Source organism: Emys orbicularis, chromosome 12 (genome assembly GCF_028017835.1).
Source record: "Emys orbicularis isolate rEmyOrb1 chromosome 12, rEmyOrb1.hap1, whole genome shotgun sequence".
Lineage (NCBI taxonomy): Eukaryota > Metazoa > Chordata > Testudines > Emydidae > Emys > Emys orbicularis.
This window is the reverse complement of record NC_088694.1, coordinates 33,822,449-33,848,548: the sequence shown is the minus strand read 5'-3', so window position 1 is coordinate 33,848,548 and position 26,100 is coordinate 33,822,449. Positions and strand designations below refer to the sequence as shown.

At 55.7% G+C, this 26,100-nt stretch overlaps 1 protein-coding gene across 1 annotated transcript in view; it reads left to right on the top strand.

Moving 5' to 3' along the window:
- Nucleotides 1-5,118: 5,118 nt before the first annotated feature.
- Nucleotides 5,119-26,100, top strand: part of LOC135886654 (von Willebrand factor A domain-containing protein 5A-like) — a 64,092-nt gene continuing 43,110 nt past the window's right edge. Inside the window, exons 1-13 of the mRNA XM_065414434.1 lie at nt 5,119-5,174; nt 5,421-5,623; nt 6,903-7,125; nt 11,107-11,279; nt 11,888-12,002; nt 16,265-16,437; nt 18,189-18,277; nt 18,437-18,581; nt 18,965-19,044; nt 20,929-21,043; nt 21,239-21,403; nt 24,326-24,429; nt 24,746-24,954. Coding sequence (XP_065270506.1) covers nt 5,135-5,174; nt 5,421-5,623; nt 6,903-7,125; nt 11,107-11,279; nt 11,888-12,002; nt 16,265-16,437; nt 18,189-18,277; nt 18,437-18,581; nt 18,965-19,044; nt 20,929-21,043; nt 21,239-21,403; nt 24,326-24,429; nt 24,746-24,954 — 1,834 coding nt within the window. The 5' untranslated portion in view covers nt 5,119-5,134. The remainder of the gene's footprint in view (nt 5,175-5,420; nt 5,624-6,902; nt 7,126-11,106; nt 11,280-11,887; nt 12,003-16,264; nt 16,438-18,188; nt 18,278-18,436; nt 18,582-18,964; nt 19,045-20,928; nt 21,044-21,238; nt 21,404-24,325; nt 24,430-24,745; nt 24,955-26,100) is intronic.

The following is a 26,100-nucleotide window of genomic DNA, read 5'->3' as shown; positions in this document are numbered from 1 at the left end:
TGGGTTTGGCCCCGGGGACCTAGAGGGAAAAGCGGCTGCTCCAGCCTTTCTCTCCTGAGCCAGCCAGCCTGCTCCGAACTGCTGGAGCATTCGCTACCTCGACACCCTCCCAGCGTCCGGTGGGGGCTCAGGCCCAGGGCTGTCCGGTTCTCTCAGGGCATCTCTGCCCAGAGCCTCCCGTGGCATCAGGCTTCTGTGTGGTGTGCCAGGCACACGTCCCAGCCCAGGGATTCAGGAATTGCCGGCACCCGCAGCAAGCAGGGAACCGGGTAGGAAACACAGCCCGCCCGAGCCCCACAGAGCTGTGATTATCCCCAGAGGGCACCAGCTGGGGAGTGACTAGAAAACAGCTCCTCAGAACAGGCCCCGGAGCCCTGTGCCCCAGGTCCGCTGGATGCCAGCTGGCAGAGGGCATAAGAATATTGAAATCCCCTGGGTCCGGTGCTTACAGTTGAGTTCACCCGCGGGTGGCATGGAAGGTCTCCGCAAAGACATAAACACTGGTGTAAATTACTGGGCTGGGGTCCTTTGGTTAGATCGTTGGTCCACGTGGAGAAGCTGTTCTGTGCACTGACCGAGCCCTGCACGAGCCAGGCCGTGTAAACCTCAGGGTGTGACTCTCCCTGCGCCTGTGTGCACACCCATGTGTATCGGAGAGCGAGGGGGGACCCTGGGCAGACAGACAGCACAGGGAGATGCCCCCAGCCCAGAAGCCTTGCAGGCCAATGGGGGGACCGATGCTGGGGAGAAGGGTCCTACCACCCAGAGCCTGAGGGCGCATTGGCACCGCCAGAGCCAGCGTCCAACTCGCGGCGTCACTGCAGCGCAGCCAGTGCCTGGGACGTGGGAGGAGCAGGCTGTGAGACAGCTGGTTGTGGTGTCCCCAAGGGGCGGGTCCTTGTCCCCGAGAACAGACGTTCTCAAACTGTGGTCCATGAGCTCCATTCAGGTGGTCCACGGATAGTTCCCTCTAAGGTGCATGCCTGGGCGGCCGCACACAAAAGAATGAAGGTCCACCCATCTAATTAGTGGAGCCGTGCAGGTATGGCTCCACTAATTAGGTGCCTGGACCCTGGAGAAGACGCAGATGTAAGGTGAGGTGGTGGCCTTGGGGGGAAAAGGAGGTAAGCAGGGGGGCAGTGGGGTAAGAAGAGGGGGTGGGGGGAATTGGGGATGTGCAGGGCTGTGGCAGCCGGAGAAAGAGGCAACTTTCCCCAGCTCCAGGGCTGCGGCTACCGAGGGGAGACGGCCCTCCTTCCCAGCCACACCTCTGTGGCTGCTGTGGTGGGAGAGAAACCCCCGCTCCTTCCCAGCCCCAGCTCTGTGGCTGCTGTGCTGGGGTAGAGACCCCACCCCCTCCTTCCCAGCCCCAGCTTGGTAGCTGCTGCGGAGGGAGAGAGACAGCTCTCCCCAAAACAGGGCTAAAACTTAATGGAAATTGCTTGTCCAGGCAAGTGATTTCCATTACGTTTGGGGAGAGGTCTGGAAACCATTAAGGCCAGATCTTTGTTATCTGGTGTAGTTCTGGCTCTGCAGAGTTCTCCCATTGACTCTTAAGCAGCACTAGGTTTGGCGGGGATGCTGCTAGGTGTTCTGTAGGATAAAGACCTTATTTGCAAGCTCTTTGAAGCAGGGATCTGTCTGCAAACTCCAAGCCCTCTGTTCATGTGCTCCAGGGCTTTATGAGTCCACTGTGAGTTTTTGAGTTGGTGACACACACAATCATAGGCGCCAACTTTCCCTGGCGCTGGTGGGTGCTCGTGCCCCCCCAGCCCTGCCCCGACTCCACCCTTTCCCCGCCCCTGCCCCGCCCCCATTCCAATCCCTTCCCCAAAGTCCCCGCCCCAACTCCACCCCCTCCCTGCCCCTATTGGACCCCTTCCCCAAATCCCGGCCCCGGCCCCACCTCTTCCCCAAGCGCGCCATGTTTCCCCTCCTTCCCCCTCCCTCCCAGCTGTGCAAAACAGCTGTTTTGTGGCGCAAGCACTGGGAGCTAGGGGGGAAAAGCGGGCACGGGACGCGCTCAGGGGAGGAGGCTGACGTGAGCGGGAAGGGGGGGTGGGAAGCTGCCGGTGGGTGCTGAGCACCCACCAATTTTTCCCCGTGGGTGCTCCAGCCCCAGAGCACCCACAGAGTCGGCGCTTATGCACACAATGTGAAACCAGAATAACTTTGCCTGTCTCTAGAGGGTTCTGCTGCATTTGCACAACATGGGTCCTAAACACCCCTTTAAAATACCCATAACCAACCACTTGATGCTTTATTTCCCGTCATATTTTCAGTGTTGTCACTTGTTTGTTTGTGGTTTTGTTTTGCTGTTTGTGTTAAAATCATAGAATATCAGGGTTGGAAGGGACCTCAGGAGGTCTCTAGTCCAACCCCCAGCTCAAAGCAGGACCAATCCCCAACTAAATCATCCCAGCCAGGGCTTTGTCAAGCCTGACCGTAAAAACCTCTAAGGAAGGAGATTCCACCATCTCCCTAGGTAACCCATTCCAGTGCTTCACCACCCTCCTAGTGAAAAAGTTTTTCCTAATATCCAACCTAAACCACCCCCACTGCAACTTGAGACCATTACTTCTTGTTCTGTCATCTGCTACCACTGAGAACAGTCTAGATCCATCCTCTTTGGAACCCCTTTTCAGGTACTTGAAAGCAGCTATCAAATCTCCCCTCATTCTTCTCTTCTGCAGACTAAACAATCCCAGTTCCCTCAGCCTCTCCTCATAAGTCACAAGCTCCAGACCCCTAATCATTTTTGTTGCCCTCCACTGGACTCTTTCCAATTTTTCCACATCCTTCTTGTAGTGTGAGGCCCAAAACTGGACACCGTACTCCACATGAGGCCTCACCAATGTCGAATAGAGTTGAATGATCACGTCCCTCGATCTGCTGGCAATGCCCCTACTTATACAGCCCAAAATGCCATTAGCCTTCCTGGCAACAAGGGCACACTGTTGACTGATATCCAGCTTCTCGTCCACTGTAACCCCTAGGTCCTTTTCTGCAGAACTGCTGCCTAGCTGCCGGTCCCTAGTCTGTAGCAATGCATGAGATTCTTCCGTCCTAAGTGCAGGACTCTGCACTTGTCCTTGTTGAACCTCATCAGATTTCTTTTGGCCCAATCCTCTAATTTGTCTAGATCCCTCCGTATCCGATCCCTACCCTCTAGTGTATCTACCGCTTCTCCCAGTTTAGTGTCATCTGCAAACTTGCTGAGAGTGCAATCCACACCATCCTCCAGATCATTAATGAAGATATTGAACAAAACTGGCCCAAGGACCGACCCTTGGGGCACTCCGCTTGATACCGGCTGCCAACTAGCATCGAGCCATTGATCACTACCCGTTGAGCCCGACAATCAAGCCAGCTTTCTATCCACCTTATAGTCCATTCATCCAGCCCATACTTCTTAAACTTGCTAGCAAGAATACTGTGGGAGACTGTATCAAAAGCTTTGCTAAAGTCAAGGAATAACACATCCACTGCTTTCCCCTCATCCACAGAGCCAGTTATCTCATCATAGAAGACAATTAGGTTAGTCAGGCATAACTTGCCCTTGGTGAATCTATGCTGACTGTTCCTGATCACTTTCTTCTCCTCTAAGTGCTTCAGAATTGATTCCTTGAGGACCTGCTCCATGATTTTTCTAGGGACTGAGGTGAGGCTGACTGGTCTGTAGTTCCCCAGATCCTCCTCCTTCCCTTTTTTAAAGATGGGCACTTTCCAGTCATCCGGGACCTCCCCTGATCGCCATGCAGATGATTGCAGACGCTCCCTGGCTGGCCTGGGTGGGGCTAGCCTGGAAAAGTGACTTTCGGTTTTGCTTTTCCAGCCTCTGCTCTAGGCCCGGGCTAGTGAAGGTAACGGGGCCCCTGGGATCCCCACAGTCCCCTCCCCTGGGGTTCAGGGCCCCCAGCTGGGGAGAGAACCCAGGAGTCCTGGCTCCCAGCCCCCCCCAACGGGATAGGATCCAGGAGTCCTGCCTCCCCCCCCCCCCCCCCAAGCCGGGGATACAAGTCTGTGTGCGCTGCCCCCTGTAACATGGGGGGTGGGCGTGTGTCTCCCACCCCCAGCACTGCGCAGGGTGGATGTACAGTGCAGGGGGGATTGGAGTCACGGCCCAGCCCCGCCCATGGAGAGCCCCCCCCCCCCACTGGCCCCGGGAGTCGCGGGGACTCGCCCTCAGCAGAGCGGGGTCTATGACCCGGGACGGGCAGGTCCGGCACTGCCCAGCAGGGGGCGGCGCAGCTCTGGGAGCGGGGCCCAGGACGGGGGAGTTCGGATCGGAGCCAGAGCAGGAAATTCAGCACCTTGCTGGGTCAGAGCCGCCCCCGACTTCTGTCCATCCTCACCCCCCCACGCCTGTCCAACCCCCACTTCCGTCCGTCTGTCCATCCTCACCCCCACGCCTGTCCAACCCCCCCTTCCATCTGTCTGTCCATCCTCACCCCCCCCCCATGTCTGTCCAGCTCCCTCTTCTGTCTGTGCGTCCCCACCCACACGTCTCCCCTCCTTCCGTCTGTCCATCCATCCCCCCTACATTTCCGTCTCTCAGTCGTACCCCAGTCCCTGCTGGGGGCTGGGGCCATGTGGGGGGGTCGGTAGTCCCTGATTGTGTTTGTCTGGCCTGGCTGAGAGCCCTGATGACGGGGTGTATCCATCCCACTTTGGGCAAGCGGGGGCGTTCCCCCCCCCCAGCAGACGCCCAGGGACCCGTGATGCTCCCCTACATTTCTCCACCCCTCCCCCAGCCATTCCCTCCATCCAAACGTCCATCCCCACCCCTCTCCCGTCCGTCTGTCCATCCATCCCCATTACCCCCACACTCACACATTTCTCCATCCAGCTCCCAGCTGTGCCCCGGTCCCTGCCTGCCCCTACTTGCTGGGGGCTGGCCCCGTGTGCAGGGAGGGGGAGGCCGGGGGGGCCGAGAGGAGCCGTCACTCTGATCTCTGAGCTAGGCCCGTGAGCCTGCGGGACTCCCTGCCACAGGACTTGGCTGAGCAGGGGGGTGGGACTGGGGTCTCAGAGCCGTGGCTGGGGGACACACCCTGTGCCCATCAGTTTCCATGGGAACCCTGTATCTCACCGCACACCCTTGCCCCGCACAGATCTCCGACCCCGGACCAAGATGACGAGCTGCGGCCTCCTGAACAGTTCCAACAAGCCGGGTGAGTCAGGGCAGGGGGGGTCCCATGACTGATGCCCCCCTCCCCCGGAGCCCATGGGGGGGTGTTGTGGGGGGCCTATGGCTGACATCCCCCTTTCCTGGCACCCATGGAGGTCAGAGGGGCCCGTGGCTGACGTCCCACTCCCCCGGCGCCCGTGGGGGTCAGAGGGGCCCGTGGCTGATGTCCCACTCCCCCGGCGCCCGTGGGGGTCAGAGGGGCCCGTGGCTGATCTCCCTCTCCCCCCAGTACCCCTGCGCAGCGGCTCGGTGACGGTGCTGATCCGAGGCTTCGTGGCGGACGTGGGCTGTGAGCTGCTCTACAGGAACGAGGAGCCGGGGCCAGTGGAGGCCGTGTTCGTGTTCCCCGTGGACGCCGAGGTGGCCGTCTACGCCTTCCAGGCCCGCCTGGGGGGTGCCTGCATCCAGGCCCAGCTCCGTGAGAAGAAACAGGTACCAGGGGGGAGAGACAGTACCAGGGGGGCAGGGTATGGGTACACGCTGGCTTGGGAGCAGGGCAGGGGGATCTTGGGGTGACCCCATCTCTCCCGGCAGGTGCAAGAGCTGTACAGGGACACACTAGCCGGGGGGCAGGGCAGGGGGATGTTGGGGGAATGGGGAATCTCGGGGTGACCTGGTCTCTCCCGGCACACACAGGAGCTGTATGGGAACACGCTGGCAGGGTGATCTTGTGGGATAAGGAGATCTCGGGCTGACCCTGTCTCTCCATAGGGTGCAGGAGCTGTTACTCCTGGGGGAATTAGGCACCAACAAAATTAAAAGTCTGTGTTTTTTTGGTCAAAATAACAGTGTAATCATGCCAGTTTCCATTATTTTGGTAATTTATTTCAAAATAATGTCAGCAAGTATGTCTGTAACAACACAGACCAAAAAAAAGATTCTGGTAATTTTTTTCCACGAATAGATTCCTTTCTAGGCCTATTCATACAGAACTTTGTGTAAGAATTCATTTAAACTACAATATAGAACTGGATTTCCTGCCCCCCTCAGAAGCAGCACAAAGACTTAGGGGGGGAGTCAGGGGTAATGGAGGAGCTGAGGGAAAGGGAAGGAGTCTGGAGTGAACCTCGAGGATTGTTGTGTGTGGGTGGGAGAAGTATGGAACAGGTTTTTTGTGGGGGAGGGATTGTTAGGGAGTTGGGGAGCCTCCCCCATGCAGACCCTGGCTCACCCCAAGCCTCTCCCATTCAGTCAGGCACATCTGCCCCTGTCTCCACACACCCCATCGGTCTCTGCAGCCTCCTCCCCAATCCCTGTGTGTCCCTGCATCCCCCTTCCCCTGCTCCCGTGTGGCCCTGCAGCCCCCCTCCCATTCAGTCTTGGCTCAATGATGTCACCCCACTAGCTCCTGAGCCCACAGCCAGTCTCTCCCCCCCACAAGCCCTTCTGAACCCCACTCTGTGACACCCCCCCCCCCCGCAGCCCCATGTGCCCCACTAAGTCCTAACCTGGCTCTGCGGGCAGGATGCTGTGAAGAACTCCTGGCCTCTGGAGGGTGAAAGGTGGAACTGCAGCACTTCTTGGGCAGAATGTATTTTTTGTGGGGCGGGGCGGGGGGGGGGGCGGATTCTGCACCAGACGTGAATTCTGTGCATATGCAGTAGTGCAGAATTCCCCCAGAAGTAACCTGTATGGGGATGTGCTGGCCGGGGGGCAGGGCAGTGGGATCTCGGGCCAGGGGGATCTCGGGATGACCTTGTCTCTCCGGCAGGCACAAGAGCTGTACGGGGATGCGCTGGCCGGGGGGCAGAGCTTGTTCTTGCTGCAGCAGGAGGGGACTGGAGGCGACGTTTTCAGCTGCTCCCTGGGTAACCTGCCCCCTGGGGAGGAGGCGGCGCTGACCCTGCGCTATGTCTGCAAACTGCCGCTGGAGCCCGATGGAGCCGCCCGCTACATGCTGCCAGCCGTGCTGCGTCCCCGCTACACGCCCCATGGTGAGCCCCACAGATCCCCCTGCTCCCGCCCACGTGCCGCATGGTGAGACCCACAGATCCCCCTGCCACTTTAGCCTGCCTGGTCGTCCCCCAAACCCCCACTGCGCACCCTACAGTGAGTGACCCACAGCCTGTAACCCTCCGAAGTGCCCTAGCCCCTGCTACGTACCCCACAGGGAAAGACCCACATGGACCCTCATAGAGTCATAGGCCACTACTATGTGCCCCATGGTAAGCACCTCCCCAGCCCCCCCCCCCCCCGGCCCTCTCCTGATATCCCAGCATCCCCCCATGCCCCTCAATAGCCCATTCCCCCCATAGAATCATAGGACTGCAAGGGACCTCGAGAGGTCATCTAGTCCAGTCCCCTGCACTCGTGGCAGGATTAATTATCTAGACCATTCCTGACAGGTGTTTGTCCAACCTGCTCTTAGAAATAGCCAATGATGGAGATTCCACAAGCTCCCCAGGCAATTTATTCCAGTGCTTAACGACCCAGATAGGAAGTTTTTCCTAATGTTCAACCTAAATCGCCCTTGCTGCAATTTAAGCCCATTGCTTCTTGTCCTATCCTCAGAGGTTAAGAAAAACAATTTTTCTTCCTCCTCCTTGTAACAACCTTTTCCATACTTGAAAACTGTTATCATGTCCCCTTTCAGTCTTCTCTTCTCCAGACTAAACAAACCCAATGTTTTCAATCTTCCCTCATGGGTCATGTGTTCTAGAACTTTAATCATTTTTGTTGCTCTTCTCAGGACTCTCTCCAATTTGTCCACATCCTTCCTGAAATGTGGCACCCGGAACTGGACACAGTACTTCAGTTGAGGCTTAATCAGAGCAGAGTAGAGAGGAAGAATTACTTCTCCTGTCTTGCTTACAACACTCCTGCTAATATAGCCCAGAATGATGTTCACTTTTTTTTGCAACAGTGTTACATTGTTGACTCATATTTACCTTGTGATCCACTATGACTCCCAGATCCCTTTCCACAGTACTTCTTCCTAGGCAGTCATTTGCCATTTCGTATGTGTGCAACTGATTGTTCCTTCCTAAGTGGAGTACTTTGCATTTGTCCTTCAGACCATTTCTCCAGTTTGTCCAGATCATTTTGAATTTTAATCCTATCCTCCAAAGCACTTGCAACCCCTCCCGGCTTGGTGTCTTCCACAAACTTTATATGCCATTATCTAAATCATTAATGAAGATATTGAACAGAACCGGACCCAGAACTGATCCCTGCAGGACCCCACTCGTTATGCCCTTCCAGCATGACTGTGAACCACTGATAACTACTCTCTGGGAACGGTTTTCTAACCAGTTTTGCACTCACCTTATAGTAGCTCCATCTAGATTGCGTGTCCCTAGTTTCTTTAAGAGAAGGTCATGGGAGACAGTATCAAAAGCTTTACTAAAGTCAAGACATACCACGTCTATTGCTTCCCCCCATCCACAAGGCTTGTTACCCAGTCAAGGAAAGCTATCAGGTTGGTTTGACACGATTGGTTTTTGACAAATCCATGGTGACTGTTACTTATCACCTTATTATCTTCTAGGTGTTTGTAAATTGATTGCTTAATTATTTACTCCATTATCTTTCCAGATAACAGAAGTTAAACTGACTGGTCTGTAATTTCCTGGGTTGTTTTTGTTTCCCTTTTTATAGATAGGCACTAGATTTGCCCTTTTCATCTCTCCCATCTTCCATGACTTTGCAAAGATAATTGCTAATGGCTCAGGTATCTCCTCAGTCAGCTCCTGGAGTATTCTAGGATGCATTTCATCAGGCCCTGGTGACTTGAAGACATCTAATTTGTCTAAGTAATTTTTAACTTGTTCTTTCCCTATTTTAGCCTCTTCTGATCCTACCTCATTTTCCCTGGTATTCACTACGTTAGACGTCCAATCAGCACCAACCTTCTTGGTGAAAACCGAAACAAATAAGTCATTAAGAACCTCTGCCATTGCCACATTTTCTGTTATTCTTTTGCCCCCCTCACTGAGTAATGGGCCTACCTTGTCCTTCATCTTCCTCTTGTTTCTAATGTATTTGTAGAATGTTTTCTTGTTACCCTTTATGTCTCTGGCTGGTTTGATCTCATTTTGTGCCTTGGCCTTTCTAATTTTGTCCCTACAGTCTTCTGTTATTTGTTTATATTCATCCTTTGTAATTATACCGAGTTTCCACTTTTTGTAGGACTCTTTTGATTTTTAGATCACTGAAAATCTCCTGGTTACGCCAGGGTGGGCTCTTGCCATACTTCCCATCTTTCCTACACAGTGGGATAGTTTCCTCTTGTGCCCTTAATATTGTCTCCTTGAAAAACTGCCAACGGTCTCCAATTGTTTTTCCCTTTAGACTCACTTCCCATGGGACCTTACACCTGCCAACTCCCTGAGTTTGCTAACGTCTGCCTTCTTGAAATCCATTATCTTTATTTTGCTGTTCTCCCTCCTACCATGCCTTAGAATCATGAACTCTACCATTTCATGATCACTTTCACCCAAGCTGCCTTCCACTTTCAGATTCTCAACCAGTTCCTCCCTCTTTGTCAAAATCAAATCTAGAAGAGCCTCTCCCCGCTGGTAGCTTTCTCCACCTTCTGAAATAAAAAATTGTCTCCAATACATTCCAAGAACTTGTTGGATAATCTGTGCCCTGCTGTGTTATTTTCTCACAGATGTCTGCGTAGTTGAAGTCCCCCATCACCACCCAGTCCTGTGCTTTGGTTGATTTTGTTAGCTGTTTAAAAAAAGCCTCATCCACCACTTCTTCCTGGTTAGATGGTCTGTAGTAGACCCCTACCCTGACATCACCCTTGTTTTTTACCCCTTTTATCCTTACCCAGAGACTTTCAACAAGTCTGTCTCCTATTTCCATCTAAATCTCAGTCCAAGCATACACATTTTTAATATATAAGGCAACACCTCCTCCCTTTTTTCTCTGCCTGTCCTTCCTGAGCAAGCTGTACCCTCCTAGACCAATATTCCAGTCATGCCTATTATCCCACCAAGTCTCTGTGATGCCAACTATGTCATAGTTGTGTTTATTTACTAGCATTACGAGTTCTTCCTGCTTATTCCTGTTGTGGAAAAATCGACCACATGATTGATTTTTGGATCAGATTAGCCTGAGGCTCCTTTATTGATCAATCAAACATGCGTGAATGGGGGAGTCAGCCAAGGCAGCTGAACCGCCCCTTCCCCCCCCCCCCCCCCGATAGATAAAATACGAGAGCTTATATAGGATAAAACCACAAAAATTACATATACTTCCTTAAAATTTTACATCCATATAAGGAATAAAGCAAAGCAAGCTTTTCCTGTTTTCCTTAGTTTTGCCCTTTGCGGTTTCTTGCTCTGTCACCTGGCAGCTATTAATCACAAGCTGTTACAAATGGTTAGTTTTGCTTCTATAGTTTCTACAGTTAGTTCTGCTTTTATAACTTCTTTCTACCCTTCTTTTTTTCTACCTTCCCCCCCTTTTTCTACCTTCAGGCCATACATACAGTTTGCTTAACCAACGTTTAGGCCTCAAACCGTTTTTCCTCCACATTCCCCATACTTCTCGCCTTAGTATACAGACATCTAAGATACTGATTTGATTCTCCCCCCCCCCCCCCCCAGTTCTGTCTTGTCTCTCCTTTATCCCTCCTATAACAGCCCATGCTCCCTGCAAATTCCAAACCTTCTCCCAGGTCTCCATGTTGTTGACTTACCTGTGGGCTTTGGTCACCTGCCCCCTTCAAACCTAGTTTAAAGCCCTCCTCACTAGGTTAGCCAGTCTGTAGCCAAATATGCTCTTCCCCTTCCTCGCTAGGTGGGCCCCATCTCTGCTTAGCAGTCCTTCTTCCTGGAACAGCATCTCGTGGTCAAGGAAGCTAAAGCCCTCCTGGCGACACCATCTTCACAGCCAGGCATTAGCCTCCAGGATGCATCTGTCTCTGCCTGGGCCCCATGCTCACTCCGTCTCTCTCTCTGCAGGGTGGGATGGGGAGGACATCACCCAGGGGGTCCCGCGAGTCCCCCAGGGGGAGCTGCCCTACACCCTGAGCCTGAGCGTCACGCTGCAGTCGCCCCACAGCATCGACCGCGTGCTCTCCAACTGCTCCCTCACCCCCCTGAGCTACATGGCTGGGAACCAGACCACCACCCAGGTAAGGGCTCACCCAGACACCTGGGTCTCGGCTATCCCCACTGGCAGGGCCAGTATGGGGGGGGCAGCTCTGAGCAGGGGTGTGATGGGGGCTCTGGGCTGAGGGTTGGGTGCCAGGGGACTGGGCGTGGGTCCTGGGTGGGCATATACAGGGGTGGGAGCTCCGGCGTGGGGCTGGTGGCAGGGAAGAGGGTTGAGCAACACCAACAGATTCAGGGAATTGCCCGTGTTCTCTGGGGAAAGTCTCAAGGGGCTGAGACCAGCCCGTGGGGGTGAAATCCTGGACATTCGAGGGGTCCTGGTTCCCTTTGCTTTCTGGCAGTTTCCATCTCCTTGATTTTGAATGGAAGAAAATGGGGGGGCCAGGAAAATATCACACCCAAATTGGAAAGATTTAGCCAAACAAAGTCAGAATTTTCCCACTGTTTTCTGCAAGAAGAGCCAAGTCCCCGTGTTGCCTTTGGGGTGTTTTTCCCTCTCTCCCTCCCTCCTAACCCGGAGTTGCTTCCTCCCCCGGCTGCATGATGGGCACTGAGCCTGGCGCGAGAGCCAGCGGGACCCTGCCCCCCAGGAGCCATGGGGAAGTGACTGTGTCTGTCGCCCCACCAGGTGTTTCTGGCTGAGGCCCCCCCGTGGGACCGAGACGTGGAGCTGCTGGTGTATTACACGGAGCCGCACAAACCCAGCGCGGTGCTGGAGGTTGGGTTGCCCGGAGCAGAACCAGGTCGGGGGGGGTCCTGCACCCTGCTGCCCCTGGCTGGGGGGTCCGTGGGCTGGGGATGTGGGGGAGGGGTGTTCTGGGCGGTGACTTGGGTTCGGGGGGGCCCAGGGCAATGAGGGGGATGGTAGGGGAATGGGGGGATATAGTGCAGGGGTGGGCAAACTGTGGCCCGCGGGCCGGATCCGGCCCCTCAGGGCTTTGGCTACGGCCCACGGCGCCACCGGCACCACGTCCCTGTGGTCCCCGGGTGGGGGGTCACAGGACTCCAGCGTTGCCTCCAGGCACCGCCCCCCGCAGCTCCCATTGGCCGGGAATGGGGAACCGCGGCCAATGGGAGCTTCGGGGGAGGTACCTGGAGGCGTGGCAAAGGCAGCGCACGCGGAGACCTCTGCCCCACCTCCCCCAGCGGCCTCAGCACTTCCTGGAGCGGCGCAGGGCCGGGGACAGGACAGGCATGCAGGGAGCCTACCCTGGCCCCGGTGCATGCCACTGCCACCCCGGAGCCCGAACCCCTCCTGCCCCTCACCCCCCAACTCCCTGCCTTAAGCCCCCTGCCTGGACCGCGCACCCCTCCTGCACCCCAACTCCCTGCCCTGAGCCCCCTCATACACCCTGCCCCCCAACTCCCTGCCCTAAACTCCCTGCCTGCATCACGCACCCCAACCCCCTGCCCTGAGCCCCCTGCCACACCCTGAACCCCTCCTGCACCCCAACCCCTGCCCTGAGCCCTCTGTGCACCCCAACTCCCTGCTCTAAGCCCCCTGCCTGCACCCTGCACCCCTCCTGCACCCCAAACCCCTTCTCTGAACCCCCTTGTACATCCCGCACCCCTGCTGCACCCCAACCCCCTGCCCTGAGCCCTCTGCGCACCCCAACTCCCTGCCCTAAGTCCCCTGCCTGCACCCTGCACCCCTCCTGCACCCCAACCCCCTTCCCTGAGCCCCCTCATACACCCCGCACCCCTCCTCTGCCCCAATCCCTTGCCTTGAGCCCCTTACTGTACACCGCACCCCCTCATGCACCCCAACCCCCTACTCCGGCCCTGCATACAATTTCCCCACCCAGATGTGGCCCTCGGCCCAAAAAGTTTGCCCACCCCTGATATAGTGTATTAAGATTTTCAGAAAGCCTTTGACAAGACCCCTCACCAAAGGCTCTTAAGCAAGGTAAGTTGTCATGGTATAAGAGGGAAGGTCCTCTCAAGGATTGGTAACTGGTTAAAAGATAGGAAATAAAGGGTAGGAATAAATGGTCAGTTTTCAGAATGGAGAGGGGTAAATAGTGGTGTCCCCCAGGGGTCTGTACCGGGACCAGGGCTGTTCAACATATTCATAAATGATCTGGAAAAAGGGGTAAACAGTGAGGTGGCAAAATTTGCAGAAAATACAAAACTACTCAAGATAGCTAAGCCCAAAGCAGACTGTGAAGAGCTACAAAGGGACCTCACAAAACTGAGTGACTGGGCAACAAAGTGGCAGATGAAATTCAGTGTTGATAAGTGCATAGTGATGCACGCTGGTAAACGTAATCCCAACTATACGTATAAAATGACGAGGTCTAAATTAGCTGTTACCACTCAAGAAAGAGATCTTGGAGTCATTGTGGATAGTTCTCTGAAAACATGACTCCTGCAGCATTCTGCACCAAAACATTACAAATTCTGCACCAAAATATTACAAATTCCACGCACAGTGTTTTAAATTTCTGCAAATGTTATTTGTCAGATCAATGTGGCGGCTCCAGCATGGCATTGGGGAGCGCAGGCCACTGGCTGCACAGAGGTGGGAGATCACTGTGCACCTCCCCCCAGGACACAGACTCAGCGGTGAGGCTGCACCCAACCCTGACACAGCGCAAGGACTGGGCCTGCCCCAGAAACATCCCAGGGCCCTGCCCCTCCTTGCCAGGTGCACCAGGGGTGGGGCGGGCAGGCTCAGGAAGGCAGGATCCAAGTGTGGAGGGGCTTAGTGTGGGGGGATGCAGGTGTGGGTTGAGAGGGTTCTGTGTGGGGCAGTCTGGGTGCAGGCGGCTCAGTGGGGGATCTACAGGCAGTGGGGGGTCTGGATGCACAGGAGCATGTTGGGAGGTTCTGGGTGCAAAGGTAATGGGACAATGCAGGGGGTTAGGGTGAAGGTGGTTGGGGCTCAGCAGGGTGGGCTCTGGGTGTGGGGGACTCAGTGGGGTGGGGATCCATGTGCAGTTGGTTGGGGCTCAGTGGGGTGGGGATCCGAATGCAGGTGGCTCATTGGGATGGTCCAGGTGCAGCGGGAGTGGGGCTCATCAGGGTAGGTTCTGAGTGCGGGGGGGTGAGGCTCTGTGGGAGGGTCTGAGTATGAGGGTGTCTGGATGCACGTGGGTTGGACGGATGGGGGAGCAGCTCCCGTACAGGGATCCCTCCCCCTTCAGCTGAGGAGCGATGGGTGCAGGAAGTGGGTGGGGGGAGTTTGCAGAGCTTCCTGCAGCTGGGGGAGAAATCTGGAGATGGGTCTGACCCGGCCCCAATTGCCATGCCAGGGAAGAGGAAGTCCCGTCCTCCCCAGCCCAGCTGGGACTAGCAACTGAGCCCAGCACAGGGTAGGAGCCACTAGCTGGGTCTTTCCCAGTCCCGCCCCCTGCCCCACAGTGATATACCTCTCTGCCGGCTGCCCTGGGCACCTGAAACATACGGCTGGGGAGGGTCACATGGCCGCTCTTGTGGCTTCCCTTTGCTTCCCCATCAGAAAGTCATTCTTTTGCAGGGAAGCAAAGAAATCGGCACTGGACATAAATTCTGCGCATGCGCAGTGGTGCCGAATTCCCCCAGGAGTAAAACATCCACTCAATGTGCAGCGGCAATCCAAAAAGCAAACCAAATATTAGGAATCATTAGGAAAGGGATAGATAATAAGACAGGAAATATTGTATCATCTCTAGATCAGCAGTTCTCAAACTTTAGCAACCTGAGGACCCCCATTTTGATTTTAAAATTTTCAGGGACCCGCCCCTGCCCTGCCCCTTCCTGGCCAATGGGAGCTGCGGAGCCAGCACTCAGGCGGGGGCAGTGAGTGGAACCTCACTGGCCACCCAGGCGCCTAGGGGCCACAGCGAGCTGGCAGCTGCTTCCAGGCGGAGGAGTTGAGGGAGGGGGAAGAGTTGGTCAGTGGGACCCGCAGACACCATGGAGATCCCTCGCAGACCCCCAGGGGTCTGCGGACTCCAATTTGAGAAACGCTGCTCTAGATGAATCCATGGTACGCCTTCATAGGCAACGGATTGAAAACAAACAAAACAAAGTATTTCTTCACACAACTAAGGGGGGATATGATTGAGGTCTATAAAATCATGACTGGTGTGGAGAAAGTAAATAAGGAAGTGTTATTTACTCCTCATAACACAAGAACCAGAGGTCACCAAATGAAACTCATAGGCAGCAGATTTAAAAAAAGCAAAAGGAAGTATTTCTTCACACAATGCACAGTCAAACTGTGGAACTTCTTGCCAGAGGATGTTGAGAAGGCCAAGACTGTAACAGGGTTCAAAAAAGAGCTAGATAAGTTCATGGATGATAGGTCCATCAACAGGTATTAGCCAGGATGGGCAGGGATGGTGTTTGCCAGAAGTGTTTGCTCTGTTTGCCAGAAGCTGGGAATGGGCAATGGGATGGATCACTTGATAATTACCTGTTCTGTTCATTCCCTCTGAAACACCCGGCATTGGCCACTGTTGGCAGACAGGATACTGGGCTAGATGGACCTTTGGTTTGACCCAGTCTAGCTGTTTTTATGATTATGGGCGGGTGTTGAAGGAGCTGGGGATGAGGTGTGTGTGGAGCTGGGGCGGGCGGGACCAGAAGAACCTGGGAACCAGAGGGGGGGGGGCTCGGCGGAGCAAGGAGTGGGAGGGTGGGGTGCCTGGGAGCAGGTAGACACTCGGGTGCATTTCAGGTTTGGGGATACGGGACAGAACAGGGGATGGAAGGGCAGGCGCTGACGGGCTGGTAATTGGGAGCAGTGTGGGATCTAGGGGAAAGAGGTGTGAGGGGAGGGACAGAGGGGTGGGGCTCTGGGGCAGTCGGGGGATGGTGGGGGATCTAGGGAGAGGGTGATATGGGGGAGGGACAGAGGGGTCAGGCTTTGGGGCAGTCGGGCACTGAGGACGGTGGGGGATCTATGGGAAGGGACATGGGTCGGGCTCTGAGGCAGTCAGGGGGGCCTGGGGACTCTCGCAGACTCACAGGGCTCGACCCCATGCTGGCCCCATTTGGGGCTGGCCCCATCTCCCCACAGGCTCCCTGATGGGCGACCCGGCCGTGATGGTGACCCTGCTGCCCAGCCTGCCTGAGGCGGTGCCAGGCCAGAGCTCGGCCGGGGAGTTCATCTTCCTGCTGGACCGCTCCGGCAGCATGAGGTGCCCCATGGACGGCCGAGACTGCTCCCGCCAGCGCATCGACAGCGCCAAGGTACGGCCAGGTGCTATGTAGATAAAACTACACAGGATTGTTTCAGGGGGCAAGACAAAGATGCCACATTTATTATGATAACACAATTTGATTTATGACCAATAATTAATACCTAATACCTATACACACACACAGATCCACACACATCCATTAGATGTTCTGCAGCTGCTGCATAGTTACCAGTCCTGAACATAGCTTGAGTCTGTGGCTTGAGTTTGCAGCTTGGGTTCGTAGCTCGTGGCGGCTAACTGGCCAGGAAAGCCGGGCACAAGGAAGGGCTGGGTCTCTGTTGGGCATGCACCGATGCCCTTCCATGTTGGCAGCAGAATGTTACCCTCCAGAGTCTTCCATCTCACCCATCCTTTTTGTAGGCTTTAGTTTGAATCCAGAGTCTATAGGTCTTGCTGTGTCCCGCTGCCTCTGGGTTTGGTGATTGATCACCCGTCAATTGCAGACATGACTTTCAGCCTCGGATCTGGCTTTGATCTTTCTTCTGTTGTACCTTTGTTCTTTTCTTTTTGGGGTGGACTTTTCTTACTTTGTTAGGGCTCTTGTCTGCATCTTCAGTCATTGGTGTTTGAACTCTATTTCATCAGGACAGGCTGGGGCTGGAGGTTGATTCCATCATCCATACATACCTCATTCACACATCTAACCTAAACTAATAAGATTACAGCAGGGTTTGCAAAAATGAAGGTTGGAGCCAGCTTTTACAAAATGGAGTAAGCGTTTTAAAATGGGGTTTGAATTACAATATGGCAAACAGTGAACAGAAGTTACAATATAGACAAGGCCTTGGCTACACTTCGGACTTCCCAGCGCTGCCATGGCAGCGCTGTGAAGCGCGAGTGTAGTCGCGCCACCAGCGCTGCGAGAGCTCTCTCGCAGCGTTGTATGTACTCCACCTCTCCGAGGAGAATAGCTTGCAGCGCTGCGCGCGAGCGTGCAGCGCTGCAGGCTCTGATTACACTGGCACTTTACAGCGCTGTACTTGCTGCGCTCGGGGGGGCGCGTAGTGGATAGCAAACTGTGAACAGAAGTTACAATGTAGGCAAGTGTAATGAATGGTGAACAGAAGTTACAATACTGAAACAGTGCAAGTCTCAGGCTACGTCTTCACTGGGGGGGGGATTGATTTAAGATACGCAAATTCAGCTACGCGAATAGCGTAGCTGAATTCGACGTATCCGAGCCGACTTACCCCACTGTGAGGACGGCGGCAAATCGACCGCCGCGGCTTCCCCGTCGACGGCGCTTACTCTTACCTGCGCTGGTGGAGTACAAGCGTCGATTCGGGGATCGATTGTTGCGTCCCGACGAGACGCGATAATTCGATCCCTGAGAGATCGATTTCTACCCGCCGATTCAGGCGGGTAGTGAAGACGTAGCCGTAGCCTCAGTGATTTAAGCAGGAATTGGATTGACAGTGAAACTTACAAGAGCAACTGGCTGAACAGCTATGGCTCTTAACAAGCATTGTAATTGTCAATTAGCCAGTTATTGGGGTAACCGGCTTTATGAATGAATGTTGTTTCATTCATAAAACTTTACTTCTGAAGTTACATTAAAAAAGTGAACAATTAAAAACAATTTAATTTATCAGTTCCACACAGGCGGGAGGCCACACTAGATGGGCCTGTGGAGGGGAGCAGCTCAGGCTGGTTGGGCCTAGGGGGGGCAGAGCCGGGTGGGGGAGCAGCCCAGGCTGGTTGGGCCCGTGGGGGTGACTCCATCTGTCTGTCCGTCCCCAGGAGACCCTGGTCCTGCTGTTGAAGAGTTTGCCCCTGGGCTGTTATTTCAACATCTACGGCTTTGGGTCTCGGTTCAAGTCCTTCTACCCGTGAGTCCAGGGCTGGGGGGTTGGCAGCAGGGCAGGCTAGGGTCGGCGTGGCCCTGGATTGGGGTCAGGATGTCTGTGGGTTGGGGGCAGGGCTGGCTGGGGTTGGGATGTCCCTGGCTCCAGCTGTCCCGGCCCCTGACCCCTCAGCGCCCCCCGCAGGCAGAGCGTGGGATACACCCAACAGACCATGGCCGAGTCCCTGCAGCGTGTCCAGCAGCTCCAGGCTGACCTGGGGGGCACCGAGATCTTGGCACTGCTACGAGCCATTTACCGCAGCCCCTGTCAGGATGGGCACCCACACCAGGTACCAGGGGCAGCCGCAGGGCATCCCAGGGGCTTGGAGAGGGGCTGTGGGAGCTGATGGGGGGGGGGGGTGCTTGGAGAGGGGCTGGGAGGTAGCTGACAGAGGCTTTGCTGGGGGGGGCTCAGAGTGGGACTGGGACCAACGGGGGGCCAGTGCTCCTGGGGGTGGTAGCAGGCCATGGTGAGCAGGAGCTGAGGCGGGGTGGTACCTCTATATAGAGCTGGGTGGCAGTGCTGGGAGGGAGGGAGGAGTGCCGGGGGGGTCTCTGGGGTGGGGGGGTCAGTGGAGCAGGCTCTCTGGGTGATACCCCCATTCCCAGGGGGAGGAGGTGTCTGTGGGGGGATTTGGGGTCCCCAACTCTGACAGCGTCTCTCCCGCGCCAGCTGTTTGTGTTCACGGACGGGGAGGTGGGGAACACCAAGGACGTCATCGCTGAGGTGCAGCATCACCGGGGGGCCCACAGGTAACGGGGGCACCTGCCCCCCCAGCATCCCTCCCACTCTGTCCCCCAGCCCTGCCCCCCAGCGACTCCCCACCTTGCCCCCTACCACCCTCCCAACCCTGCTGTCACGGTGTGCGGAGTGGCTCTCAGCTGAGAGTGCCAACTTCAGCTCAGACTGTCGGAAGTCAGGGCAGACGCCCCAACCACCAACCTGGGGGTGTTCCCTAGAATTCGGTTTCCCCAGCCAGGACCAGGCGTGCGCGCCCGGATCACTGGGCCAGTCTCACCACGGACGGTCCCCGTGGGCGCTCCAGCCAAACTGACCACCCGGACAGACTGGATGGAACGAGATTGGGCACATAAACCCAAAGTCACCCGGTTCTCCAGACGCTGAGCCCGCGGTCGGGACACTCCAGATCTCGCCTGTAAACTAACCGCGGGTGTGTGAGCTCGGAGAAGGGAACAGCTAGCGAGAGGTTAGCGCAGTGAACCACGGAGCAGGTGAGTCCGTTTGTGGGTTCAGAGGATGGCAGAGACGTGGGATCTGCATTCTCGGGGTGCCCCAGAATGGCTTTGGGGACCTCGGGCTGGTGTCCAGAAGAGCTAAGAGACGCACGATCCCTCCCAGGGTCCCTTTTCCTCGCTGAAAACCATCCGGCGAGTTTCCGGCACCGCCCGGGTCTCGCTGTATGGCCTGCACGCAGACAGTTCGTGGCGCGTCCATTGGCCTGGTCGGGAGCCGTGCTTCAGAGTGAACGCAGTTCTGCATTTACACGGGGCAGGTGCCAATGGGGGGGACATGGTGCGATGGCCAGAGACCATCCATCCTCACACCCCGAAACAGCCGCACCCGGGATTGCTCCAGGGGCACAAGCACAAGGAACTACAGGGCGGGGTGAGCTCGTGATCAGCAGGGTTACGGAGAGGTGACGCCGACGCCGCCGATGTGTCTCTGGCTCTCACGAATTCAGAGCAGCTGTAGTTCCCGGGGCACATGCCGGGCACGTGCGACGCGCTGACGCCCGCTTTGCTCTGCTCCACCCGGTGTTCGGCCTGAGCGCGCGGCGGCCCTGCTGTGGGTCTGTGATATGTACACCGGCGAATTGCCCCACTGCGCTAATCAATCGTAACCTGTCACATGGCGTCATGCCTGCCCCCCAGCCCTGCCAGCCTGGGGACCCTCTGCCCCACAGCACCCCTCAACCCTGCCCCCAGCCCTGCCGGCCTGGAGACCCTCTGCCCCACAGCACCCTTCAACCCTACCCCCAGCCCCGCCGGCCTGGGGACTGTCTGCCCCACAGCACCCTTCCACCCTGCCCCCAGCCCTGCCGGCCTGGGGACTGTCTGCCCCACAGCACCCCTCAACCCTGCCCCCAGCCCTGCCGGCCTGAGGACTGTCTGCCCCACAGCACCCCTCAACCCTGCACCCAGCCTTGCTGGCCTGGAGACCCCCAGCAACCCCAGATTCTGTCCCCCTAGCCCTGCCTGCCTGGAGACCCCCCCCCCAGTAACCCCAAACACTGTCCCCCCTGCCCTACTGGCATGGGCACCCTCAGCAACGCCAAACTCTCTCCCCCCAGCCTGGGGACCCCCAGCACCCACCAACCCTGCCTCCCATTATCTCCCCAAAGCTGTCCCCTGCCCTCACAACCTAGAGACCCCCCAGCAACCTCAAACTCTCTCCCTCCAGCCCTGCTGGCATGGAGAACCTCTGCCCCTATCATCTCCCCCCAGCCCTGCCAACAGAGAGACCCCAATCCCAGCATCTGCCCATCCCTTCACCTCACCCTGTCCCCCAGCCCTACTGGCCCCTCTCCAACTGCCCCCCATCACTGAATTGACTCCCCAACTCTGCCCCTCCCACTCCTGTCTCTGACCCCCTCCCCGGACTCTTCCCCCCTGCAGGTGCTTCTCCTTCGGCATTGGGGAAGGGGCCTCCACGGCTCTGGTCAAAGGCATCTCCCGGGCAGCAGGGGGCAGCACCGAGTTCAACACAGGCCAGGACCGCATGCAGCCCAAGGTGAGAACCCAGGAGTCCGGGCTCCCCAGCTCTAACCCACCAGATCCCATTCCCCTCCCAGAGCTGGGAGAGAACCCAGGGAGTCCTGGCTCCCAGCCCCCGCTTCTCTAACCCACCATTCCCTATGCGCCCCCAGGCCGGGGATAGGACCCTGGTGTCCTGGCCCCATCCTGGGTGTGCCGGTCTCTCCCCCAGGCGCTGCAGTCTCTGATGCGGGCTCTGCAGCCGGCCGTGACCGGGATCTCGCTGACCTGGGATCTGCCCCCTGGGATGGAGGCGGCGCTACTGGGCCGGGGCCCTGAGGTGATCTTCCCTGGGCAGCGGTGCCTCATCTACGCCCAGCTCCGTGGGCAGCCCCAGGTGAGAGAGCAAACCCCGCCCTCCCCTCGGGACGCCCCCAAGGCTTGGGGTCAGTGACTGAGCCAGGAACCTCCCACCCCCTCCTGGGCGATAACTCTGAAAGAAGCAGTGAGAGGTAAAAAGGCATCCTTTAAAAAGTGGAAGTTAAATCCTAGTGAGGAAAATAGAAAGAAGCATAAACTCTGGCCAGTTAAATGTAAAAATATAATTAGGAAGGTCAGAAAAGAATGTGAAGAGCAGCTAGCCAAAGACTCAAAAAATAACAGCAAAAAATTTTAAGAACATCAGAAGCAGGAAGCCTGTTAAACAACCAGTGGGACAATCGAGATGCTAAAGGAGCACTCAAGGACGATAAGGCCATTGCGCAGAAACTAAATGAATTCTCTGCATCGGTCTTCACAGCTGAGGATGTGAGGGAGATTCCCAAACCTGAGCCATTCTTTTTAGATGACAAATCTGAGGAACTGTCCCAGATTGAGGTGTCATTAGAGGAGGCTTTGGAACAAATTGATAAACTAAACATGACTGGAGAATAGCTAATGTGACACCAGTTTTTAAAAATGGCTCCAGAGGTGATCCCGGCAGTTACAGGCCAATAAGCCTGACTTCAGTACTGGGCAAACTGGTTGAAATTATAGTAAAGAACAAAATTGTCAGGCGCATAGATGAACAGAATTTGCTGGGGAAGAGTCAACATGGTTTTTGTAAAGGGAAATCATGCCTCACCAATCTACTAGAATTCTTTGAGGGGGTCAAAAAGCATGCGGACAAGGGGGATCCAGTGGATATAGTGTACTTGGACTTTCAGAAAACCTTTGACAAGGTCCCTCACCAAAGGCTCTTAAGCAAGGTAAGCTGTCACGGGATAAGAGGGAAGGTTCTCTCATGGATCAGTAACTGGTTGAAAGTTAGGAAACAAAGGGTAGGAATAAATCGTCAGTTTTCAGAATGGAGAGAGGTAAATAGTGGTGTCCCCCCAGGGGTCTGTACTGGGACCAGGGCTGTTCAACATATTAATAAATGATCTGGAAAACGGGATAAACAGTGAGGTGGCAAAATTTGCAGATACAAAACGACTCAAGATAGTTAAGTCCCAGGCAGACTGTGAAGAGCTTTGAAAGGATCTCACAGCATAGGCGGGGAGTTATATGGGCCTGTGGTGCCCGTGCTCCACCAATATTCAGGAACGTGGGCCCGGCTCCACCAATGTTTGGGCTTATATTTAATCAGAACCGTCCCATCCATAGGACGGACCGGGGCAACCACTTCAGGGGGACGCGGGGTCCAGGGCAGCCTGGGCGGGTAGCAGGGGCCAGGCAGCGGCAGCAGCAAGTGACCCAGCCCCAGCCTGCCCTGCTCTGCCCACCCCCACTCCACCTCTTTCCCCAAGTCCCCGCCCCCACCCTGCCTCTTTCCGGCTTCCTCCCCCTCCCCCGAGCGACGCCGGGAGGGCAGAGCACAGCGGGGCGGGCTGGGGCCGGGTCACTTGCTGCTGCCGGCACCAGGCCCCCTGCTAATCCCCCAGGCCGCCCTGGACCCCACATCCCCCTGAAGCGCGGGGCCCGGGGCAGTTGCCCTGGTCAGTCCTATGGACTGGACGGCTCTGCTTGGACCCGTTCTGGGCACCACCAAAAATTATACAAACCTGGGTGACTGGGCAAAAAATGAAGATGAAATTCAGTGTTGATAAATGCAAAGTAATGCACGTTGGCAAACATAATCCCAACTCTACATACAAAATGATGGGTCTAAATTAGCTTTAACCACTCAAGAAAGAGATCTTGGAGTCATTGTGGATAGTTCTCTGAAAACATCCACTCAGTGTGCAGCAGCAGTCAAAAAAGCAAACAGAATGTTGGGAATCGTTAGGAAAGGGATAGATAATAAGACAGACAATATCATGTTGCCTCTATATAAATCCATGGTACGCCCACATCTTGAATACGGTGTTCAGAGCTAGTCGCCCGAACTCAAAAAACTTATATTGGAATTGGAAAAGTTTCAGAAAAGGGCAACAAAAATGATGAGGGGTGTGGAACGGCTGCCATATGGGGAGAGATTAATGAGACTGGGACTTTTCAGCTTGGAAAAGAGATGACGAAGGGGGGATATGATTGAGGTCTATAAAATCATGCTAGGTGTGGAGAAAGTAAAGGAAGTGTTATTTACTCCTTCTCATAACACTCGAACTAGGGGTCACCAAATGAAATTAATAGGCAGCGGGTTTAAACCGTTGGAAGGAAGGATACTGATCTAGGTGGACATTTGGTCTGACCCCGTATGGCCCCTCATGTTCTTAATGATGGCCATTGGGCTGGGGGTCTCTGTGCCACCCCAGCCCCATTGATTTCAGTGAGGAATGTTAACTCTGACCCCTAATGATGGCAGTTGAGCTGGGGGTGGGGTCTCTGCACTAGCCTGGCTGCATTGATCTCAGGGCAGGTCTACGCTACAAATTTACTTCAGCGCAACTGCGCCACTGTAGCACGTCTGGTGAAGACGCTCTAAGCCAACGAGAGAAGCTCTCCCGCCGACACGGCACTGTCTACACAGGAGGGCTAAGGTCAGTGTAACTACGTCGCTAGGGAGCTGGAGCTCAGGGGTGTGGATTTTTCATACCTCTGAGCGACGTAGTTATACTGCAGCATGTAGTGTAGACGAGACCTCCGTGGGGATCAGTAACTCTGTCCCCTACCAGTGACCACTGGGCTGGAGGTCTCTGTGCTACCCCAGCCCCATTGATCTCAAAGGGGGTTGTTATTTCCTGACCCTACTGATGGCCGTTGGGCTGACTAGGCAACCCCCAACTGCTGTGAATTGGGCGTATTTACCCCCTTTGTTCTGTAACCTGGGTCTGGGGGGGTCCCTGGGCATCTCCTCCCCCCTCGCACTCCACCTCTGACCCCCTTTCTCTGCCCGCAGCCCCCAGACACTGCCATGGGGGGCGTCACCCTGCACTACCGCATCCAGGACCAGACCTACAAGGAGAAGCTGCAGTTCCCCCTGCAGCCACAGGATGGAGACAGGTGATAGCAACGCTCCCCTGGTCCCCATCCTCCCCAGGCCGCTGGGTCCTGCCCCCCACATCCCCACCCCCAAACAGAATAGAGATGGGAGGGGACCTGCCCCAAGTCACAGAAGGAAGCAGGAGTCCTGGCTCCCAGCGTCCCTGCTGTGACCACTAGACCCCATTCTCCTCCTATAGCCAGAGATAGAACCCAGGAGTCCTGGCTCCCACCCCCCCACCCAATACACTATCCCACTAGCCCCTACTCCCCTCCCCATGGTGGCAGGAACCCAGGCGTCCGGGGCTCACCCTGTGACTCTCTGTCCCCTGCGCAGGCTGCCCGTTCACCGGCTGGCAGCCAAGTCACTGCTGCTGGAGCTGGAGGGGGCCGTGAACACCGGGTCAGAGGGGGACCGGCGCCGGGCGCTGGAGACCAGCCTGAGCTCGGGGGTCGTCTGCTCCCTCACGGCCTACGTGGGGGTGGACACGGAGCGGGGGCAGCCGGTGCAGCGGCCGCTGGTGAGACGGGACATCCCGCTGATAGGTAACCCTGGAGGGGTCGGTGATCCCGGCACTGGGGGGGGGGGGATCAGCATCCGAGGGGGAGGCTCAGGTGGGAGGGGGAACCAACCTGGCACTGTGGGGGGAACCTGGCACTGGGGCAAGGGAAGGGGGAGGGAATTATGGGAAGGATCCCAGAACACAGGGATCCCAGTGTGAGAGGAGGGATCCAGAAGCATTGGAGGGGGGGCATCATGGTTATGGGCTAACGTCCCTTTGCTCTTCTCCCTGCCCCAGCTCCTGTGGGGCTGTGCTGCCCCCTCCCTGCCCCCCAGGGCAACCCCAGTGCCCCCATCCCCAGGGCAGGGGGAGAGCGGCGCGTGCTGGCCGGGTGGGACAGGGAGCAGCCAGTAATGGCAAAGTTCTCGGTCCAGGCTTGTGGCAGTGATAGAATAAACTGCAGGTTCAAATCAAGTCTTTGGTGTACATCCACAGCTGGGATGGGTCATTCAGTCCTTTGTATAGAGCTTCCTTTTTTAGCAAAGTCCCTCCAGAGGTATGAAGCAGGATTGAAGACAAGATGGAGACAAGGCATCAGCCTTTTATAGTCTCTTGCCGTGTGGTCTTTGCTTTCTTTGTCCCAAGGACACTCTATCCAGCATGTGGCATAGAAAAACCTTAGAGTTCTGTCCATAGGCAGGTCCCTGCATGCCTTGCTGAGTCACAAGGTGTATCTACAAAAAGAACAGGAGTACTTGTGGCACCTTAGAGACTAACAAATTTATTAGAGCATCTACCTTCTCTCAATGGGTCAATTGTATAGCTCATGGTCCTTAGTGGGCCATCAAGCAGGCTAGGCAGAACTAACACCAACTTGTCTGGGGTGTTCCCCGGAAGCATAGCACAAGTTTGAAATACAGACAGTATAGAGCCAATATTCATAACGTCAACTACAAAACTGATACACATATACAGATAGCATAATTATAATCAGCCAATCAGAACCTCTCCATAGACCCCTTCCACGACAACCTTTATACAATATTGGCTGCAAATATATAACAGTGGTCGCAACGGTGATCTATACAGTTACAGATTATGGCAATAGCGTCACAGGAGGTGACACGGCATCAGTGAGACTGAGGGTATGTCTACACTACGAGGGTATTTCGATTTCACTTAAATCGAA